The sequence below is a fragment of the Lepisma saccharinum genome, chromosome 8 (assembly GCF_977018435.1).
Source record: "Lepisma saccharinum chromosome 8, izLepSacc3.1, whole genome shotgun sequence".
Classification (NCBI taxonomy): domain Eukaryota; kingdom Metazoa; phylum Arthropoda; class Insecta; order Zygentoma; family Lepismatidae; genus Lepisma; species Lepisma saccharinum.
This window is the reverse complement of record NC_139236.1, coordinates 56,141,361-56,149,890: the sequence shown is the minus strand read 5'-3', so window position 1 is coordinate 56,149,890 and position 8,530 is coordinate 56,141,361. Positions and strand designations below refer to the sequence as shown.

Here is an 8,530-nt window from a genome sequence, read left to right as displayed (position 1 = left end):
CGGCTTCGACACATCCCTACTGAAAATGAAGGGGACACACAACAAATGAGAAAATTTTCTGAAGAACTGATCTGAAAAATTAGAAACTGAAGTTTTTAAGTCCACTTTACGCAAAGATAGGCTACTTGGAAGGTGATGATCTTACCACTGTGCCATCGAGGAGGTAACAATAAAAAAGTGAAAAGTTCCTTCAGAGGTTCCAATTTAGTGAAGAGAAGAAATTAACAATCATTTTTAATTTATGTTGCTTCACTTACCTGATGCTGTCGTGGCATCATACTTTTTATGTGGCTCACATGCTGCAGCAGTGAAAGCTTAGCTGCTCGATACAACGGAGATTCCAAAGTGGATGTTTTATCAGAGTCAATATATGTTGAAGTATCATTGTAGCCAACTCTTTGTGTTGATAGACCCTGGCAAGCCTGTAAATCACCATAAGCATTCAAAATGAGTAAAATGTTACAAATTCAATGTTAAATGGAAGACATTACACATGATCTATAAACTAGAGTATCAAAATGTTTAACAAGAAAACAGCTACGATTACAGATACGAAACAAACACTACACAATTGCCAAAAAAGATAAACAAATGTAAATTGTCATGACCAAATCAATTCATTTTGTTTTAGGCAACATGAGGTACAAGCATAGAAAAAAGTGAATGAAAATAGCAAACGAAATTTGTTCCTTCACCTTCATGAGTGAATGCATGGCACGTGAGACATAATCCTATCAACAAAAATAAGCCCACACACAAACACATATGCAGACGAAGAGGACAAAAGTAGCACAAATATTCATCCAGTTGCTTTGGAAAACAACCTGCTTATCTGCACTTGACAATGCTTCACAAAGGAGGAGACATAGATCACATGCAAAAATTAGTAACAGTTAAAGTTCTGTTATTTTTTTAAAAAAAAGTTCCATTTTTATACTTGAGGAAACTGCTTCCATGTTGCTATATATACCTGCAAGGTAAGGTGTGTTCCCAGCTTCAGACAGTCTTCCAAAATATAAATATTGAATTCTTTGGTGGCCATAACAGACAGAATCCCTTCAAAGTCAAGTTTGCTTAACAGCTGGGCACATTCTGTTCCAGATGTCTTTGGCCGGCAACACCTTTAATGAAAATAATCAAGCTAAGTTTATATCAATGGATTTAGTAGTGGAGAGTACTGGTTCATATTTAACCATTAAACTGAATGATGTAATTCTGGGGAGACATTAGTCAGACACTATCAGTCAGTTTTATGGAAAAACTGTATAGCCAAAAAGATTTCCTTTAAGATTCCTTTAACAATAACTATATTTTAAATGTTGCATTGACTATAATAATATTTTAAAGGCAAAATTTAGCAGATCAACATGATAAATTAACAATGAAAAATTCGTTATTTTAATGCATATTTTTATACATTACTAGGGCTGATTCAATACCACATTGAACAGATAGCCATACCAATACCGAAAGTATGATTCCCATCAATATTGATACTGATGCTTGAAAATTGTAACAATTAAAAGTTGTTCAAAGTTTTGACTGATATTATTGTGTAAGTATTCCACTCCCAATTATATGCATCAACTTGTTTTAGAATATTTGAGAATTACATCAAAATATTAAAATACCAGGTACATAAATACAAAATGCATTTTTTTATAATGCTAATGCAAAATAAACTAAAAAACGTCAAATTTTACATAATTTCAAGGGAAATTTCATTCAAATTTCATGGTGTTCTTGCTGGACTCCACGAAAGACCAAAATCCTGGAAAAGTATTGACTGATACTTATACATCAACATTGGTATCAGCTCAGCCCTATAAATTACTGAACTGTCAAAGTATTGATATTGGTATTGACTTTTATATCACTACCAACTCAGTCCTAAAAATAAAATTATATTGAATTACTACATTAATATATTTAACTGGTAGATATGCACCCCATAATTCTACTATTTAAAAAAAAAAATTGAATACATTTAGTAGTTTTCAAGAACATATTTTTCAATATATTAACTACAATCAAATGCAGGACATTTTATTTGCATAACATTCTTAACATTTTATTACATTCTACATATGAAAATCTTTTTTTACTTCATATTATTTTGATTACCTGAAGCCATAACACTAGGAAGAAAAGGAAACAATACTTACTGCAACTTCACTTGACTAAGGTACCAATTCTTGTCCACAAGAACACTCTTTACATTCGCTGGATTAAAGGTTCTGCCCTGCTCCAGCTCCAGTGGAGAGAGATCGTAACACTGGGATCCTAGCTTATTCAATAGGCTTACAAGACGACTGTGCCTATGACAGAAAGAGAGATACTGAAAGTCACTCGAAGACATGCATATTGTCTCTTAAGAAGACAAAAATAAATCAATATTATATCTTAAATGTTGACACAATTCTTAGCACATGTGAGTTCACATTCAATAGTGCTGTTTGAGAATCAGCTACACATGTTATGATGATACAAATACTAGAACAATCTTGTAAAGATTATCTTGAGCTATTGACCAGGTGAGGTGTGGTCGATAGCCAGAGAGAATCTTTTCATCATTCGTCACCAGGAAAGCTTCAAAAATTACTTTGGAACAATCTTAACAAAATTTGTACTTTGATATAAAAAAATTAAGGTTGTTACATGTAACATGTGACATTTCCTTATCAATGAAAATCCATTAACAACAGGCACAAAGCACATGTTTATAAATATAAACAGTGCATACAAGAAACTATAAACAGTGACATTTCAAAAGTATGCAGTTTATGCTTACAAATGTTATACTTTAAAAATTTATGAATGTTTAGTTCCAGTTGTTTTGATTGGACTTTTGGAATTAAAAATTGTTCATGTCTGATGAAAATTACGAACATTTTTTAACTTACAGTAATTTTTACATAATTTACAATCAGAAATTTCAATTAAAATCTTTAATCACAAATAAGCACTGTTGATATACCCTAAATTGGAAGCACATGATTGCTACCTACCTCTGATTCACTCTGAAACAGAAGTCTGCATTTGTAATGTTACAATCTTGATCATTGTATTTGGAATGAATTCTACAAGTAACTGATACTGCTTTTAGTATGCACTTACTTTTTGGTTAGTTTCAGTGATTGAAGAGTATCCATAATCATCTGGAAATCTTGCTGTGGGAGTTGTTCCTTGACCTCTTCCATGGTGGATGTGAGCAGCATCTCAGCACGTTGGCAAGCCAGATTTCCTGCCAGCCGAGCCAAGGCTAGCTGAGGGTATGCTAAGAGTCGTCCCACAATAAGTGTTAGCAGTGAGCCACTCTGTGATGGATGAACTCCTTCCAAGCACTTCAATAGCTGACGCACAAGACTCGGCTAAAAACAGAACACAAACAACAGTGAATTAACCTTTGATACAAGCATAAATACAGCAAACTTCATAAGTTATGAAAAAAATTGTTAGGTACATTTAAGAAATGAGAGTGGATTATATAAAATTATAATACTCATTTAACTGCTGTCATAAAAACAAGTAAACTATTTGTTTTAAAAAATTAATTTTTAAATACAGTTTCTTTTCCCAAGAAGAGCTTTTCTTTATTTGCAGATATCAAAGAAACTGATCTGCAATTCAAATTGTGCACTAGAAGATTGCCATTTCATACCAGATCAGTTTACTATGGACATAGTCCCTAATGTTTTTGTAATTTTATCCTAAAATTGTTGTTACTATTTCAGTCTCTTAAGTATATCCTCTCTGCCCTTTGAAGTTCTGAATATGTTAAACAATATTACACAGAACATATTTAATTTGTATTCACTATTAATTATTATCAACAGCACATTCTTTGTTTGTACAAGAGGTGAGCCAATGGAGTTGATACAAGTAAAACAAGTACTATGAATTATACAATTTGCTGAATCAATCCCATTATAGGAAATTGCTCATTTGTGACAAAACATGTGATCTCACAGTTGGCAGGTATTGTTTCTATTCACAATTTTATCATTAGATGTTACTGGCTTGATTACCTTTCTTTTTTACTTTTGATACTTATGTGAAATAAAAGTTTTAAATTCATTGTCATTTACATTTTTCTTTTATCTGTATTTCCAACTTTATTTGCTCCACATCATTTAACTTAAAATAAAATTTTAAAATATAATTCTTTTTATACGAAATAAAGCTACTATTGTCATCACAAGCATCAATTAAGAAAGTGATTCTTTCTCCATAGAGGTATCACTATGATTGTGCTTCCACAGCTAAACATAATACTGTTATCTAAATGTGCATTTTCCTCAAAACTGTCTTGAATTGAGTTTGAGTTACTCCACTTGTGCTCTGAACCCCTCATATGTCATTTTTATATGCATATCAGCTTATTTTAAATCAATACTTCATTAATATCAATAAAACTTCCATATATGTTTCCTTCCATCAAGTCTTATTGATCTAAACTTATTAGCTATCCAATGTGAAATTGTAGCTTTGAACCAAGGAAATTTACCCGAGTCACATCCTCGCATCTGGAGGCAACTGCTTGAACAAGTAAACAACTTGCACCAGGACTTCTGTGAACTGCTGCTATAAATTCCTGTACTGGTGGCTCTGCAGAAAGTTGAATAACCTCCTGGATGTGATTCACAAGAAGCCATGTCATCTGCTCAACATCACTCAGATTTTCACACTGCAATAGCATAAAAATAAATTAAAAAAATAAAATAAAAATAACTCAAATACAGATATTGCAAGCATGTGATTATCTAACACTCACATGCTAGAAAAATATAATTTAGGAATCTGTGTATCATTTTTACCTATAATAAAATAGTGAAGATCTTTTCAATCCAACATGGACTAGATATGGGGATAATTTCCAACTGTTTGTGTTACTTGAACAGCACACACTTAAAGAAGATAAAGCTTTCTGTTATGGAGACTTTTCTCACTGAAAAGACATCAAAAGATTTGAACAGATGCAAATATAGTGGCTACAGTGTTGCCAAGTACAGTAAAAAGTGCTCAAATGAACAAAGCAATTTTAACCCAATTTAACTCAAAATCTAAAAGCTTGGAAATAACTTAGTTCATGCACATTATCACGACCTTCTTTCCTCGGCTTAGTACACGGTCGAGATCGTATTCAAATTTTAAAAGAAATAAAGAAAATATTTTCAAGCTTTTACATGATAAAAGACAAGAAGTTGAAGTTTAATATTTTATACGTTGTTAAATTACTGACACAAATATGTATTCACCTTTTAGTACTCATGGAAAATTACCAAATCGAGTATTAATGCACAATATATTTAAACAAAATTATACAAGTGAAATTGACAATTCACACATAAGTTCAGTACATTCAATTATATATATTTGAATAATGAAGCATAAATATCACTTTACATCAACCTTTTGACCTATTTCAGGTTTATCTTTAATTTTATTACTTCAAGTCAAATTGTATCTAAGAAGAATTACTTCCGATCTTTTGCAGATTTGTACGACGTAATTCGGCAAGAAATGCTCGATAATCAATCAGCGAAAACCAAGACGAATTATGTAAATAATATGTTCAATTCACTTTCCACATCCCAATTAAGCACTTTATGTACATTTACGAAAATAGGCCTTTCATTTAAAGTATCTACATGCATGTATAATATTTATTCGTAGATTCCTTATAAAACGAAGATGGCTGCCATTTTATGTGATTCCAGCCGGTCACCAAATTTATGTCCTTTGGACCTTTTACGCCTTTAGCGATGAAGGTTCAACTTTTAAAAGTAAACATAATACTTATCTGCGCTGATATGCTTTAAAATATCGACGGATCTTCCTTTTTAATCAAATTCTTCAAATTTCACTTTCCGAAACATTTTTGTGACTTCTCGTCAGTCCAAGATGATCTTTTAGATGAAGCAGTGTATCCGAACTCACACTGTTACAACTTTTTTCACAGAATACAAACTTGCGAACATATTTCAAGTGACAAATTTCGAATTGTACAGTTATTATACATTAAAATGCTTGTAAAATAGATTAGATGCAATAAAATAGATATTACAATATTCAATTACATGTTTACGTATTTTATTTTCACCTTTTTCAGTTATTTTAAGCTTTACAATTTTGGTGGGAAAAAGGTTATTTACGCGCAACTTAGATTTTTCCCTTTATGTGAGTTGGCTATGTTTCCAAGTTTAGGATTACTTCACAGCTTTAGGATTACTATTCAAGGCGCTCAATTTATCAAATCGTATCTTTATCGTCGAAATTCTGTCAAAAGTTATGTTAAATGGTTTGTACATGTTAGTAACACATTTTAAATACATGTTCGTACCCATTTAATAATGAAAGAGCAAATAAAAGCTGCTGAAACCAAACACATGTGCGATTAATCATAAAGTGACAATTTTCGGTAAGCATATTATTGAACACAAACCAGATTACATCGCTAAATTACAAAAATATTTTAAATGTTTGAAGTTTACATACGTACTTCAGTTATAACTAAGCCAAAGTGATGCAAATTAATTTTCTACTAATATAAAGCACCAAATACGACCTCAAATCGTAAATTTCAAGTAATAAAATTATTTTATTTTTCACTTTATGATGGTACTCGTTCTGATACCGTCATACTGGCGCCCAATGGGCTTACCCACGCCAAACTATAAATTACCATTCACTAAATTTATAAGAGCATTTGAGATCAACATACGATCTATTATTTCTAAGAAACCCAGATAATTTAAAGAAAAGAGTAAACATAAATTTCTTTCTCAATCATGAAGTGATAATGAACTTCTATAGCACTTCATACATTTTGTGTCAAAATTATAGACCAGAGAAAATATTAACTTGTATATTAAGAAATTTCCAGCTCATAATTTCTATGAGTGAGCTACAAATATTGTATAACAATATTCAAGTTGAATAAATGTAAAGAACAAAATTAAATAACTTAAATATTAAGAAACTTTAACATGTTTCTGAGTTGAACCATTATTAATGTGATATAATGTTATACTAAAATACACGAAAAATGAAGTTCAAACTTCGAAGTTATGATGAAGTTCAATAGCATATCAAGTATTATATGTCAAATGACAAACAAAAGCAAAAATTAGTACATTGACACATTTGTAGCTAGATCATTGCTAGTAGAGTGAGCTACAAAAATTTATACATCAACACTTTAGTTAAATAAATACAAAACATGAAATCATTATAACTTATTGTTTATATGGCAGAATACCCACAAACTTCACCACTCATAATATGGCTACTGCACAAAATTATTACCAATCTTCACCATTCAAGATAGATGGTTACTGTTCATTACATATTGACAAACAAGAAATACCTAACAGTTCTATACTGTTCTGAATTAAAAGTTTGTTGAGAGGAACTTCACACTGCTGTGGACGTGAGAAAACTTTCGATTGAAACCTAAATCAGTATTTTGGAGTATACTTAATGTCAACACTGCATACACTGCTATCTCAAGTAGCATGACCATTTATCAGATGTGAATGTTACTAATTTAAGCAATCCACACCCCCAAAAGCCAGGTACTATTAAGTATGCGAAACATTTCATGAAGACAATCTTAACGCTCCATTACTTCTCATTTGTCCAGTACAAGTAATGTCTTACTCCTTAACCTAACTATACAAAAGAAATTGCTTAGTAAGGTTTCAACTAGTGAAGAAAATGTACCATCCAATATCCTATGCTAATAAAATTATACACTTTTCATATTAAGTTTTTTGTCAACCTTCGCCATTTAAAATAAAATGGTTAATGCTCAATAATATTGACAAAAAATATTAATAACATTTTTCTTATTCAGTTTCTTGAGTGGCACTATAGGACTTACTTATTGCCTTTTACGTGAACCTACCCCAAGTTTTTATGCTCTATGGCATGTCCGCATGTGCTTCGAGCTCGGATCAACTCATGGATCTCTTCGCTTACCTTTTGCAACATACAGTGAGTATTTGATTCAGCTTATGGAATCAAATAACTCAAAATAATTCACATTAAAATTAGCATTTGGATTTTTGGTATCATTCCCTGGGTGTTATTAACCAAAACTTGAGTAACTTGTACCTTAGACAAATAGACGAGATGTTATGAGTTAATACAGTTCAATTAACAACTGTTTCTAGAGTATGACTTTGATGCACTTAATTGTTGTGCATTTATAATTAAGTATCTCACAGTCCATGAGGTAAATCCTAACAACTAAATCTAAATTATTACTCTAATAAAAATGTATTTAAAGTACGACCATTCTAGGCCAACCATTAAAAAAAAATATGGAATAACTATAAGAGTTACTTAACACATTAATATTTTATACGAGGTGTACTACCAATTTTAGTCCAACCTCATTAATGGTAAGTTTGTTTCAAGAACAAACTGTGCACACATCTGTAATGACAGATGAAGAAAAATCATTTTTTTCTTGCATTGTTTGATCAAGTATATGTTGCACCACATCGTTATGTGTGCTACCTGC

The 8,530-nt window shown here is 31.4% G+C and overlaps 1 protein-coding gene across 1 annotated transcript in view; it reads right to left on the bottom strand.

The window, feature by feature from the left end:
• The window catches only part of htt (huntingtin), a 146,881-nt gene that overhangs the window by 80,695 nt on the left and 57,656 nt on the right, over positions 1-8,530 (bottom strand). Inside the window, exons 31-35 of the mRNA XM_083126682.1 lie at positions 4,508-4,687; positions 3,118-3,371; positions 2,166-2,318; positions 971-1,121; positions 258-422 (exon numbers count right to left, since the gene is read on the bottom strand). Of these exons, the coding sequence (XP_082982808.1) occupies positions 258-422; positions 971-1,121; positions 2,166-2,318; positions 3,118-3,371; positions 4,508-4,687 (903 nt within the window). The remainder of the gene's footprint in view (positions 1-257; positions 423-970; positions 1,122-2,165; positions 2,319-3,117; positions 3,372-4,507; positions 4,688-8,530) is intronic.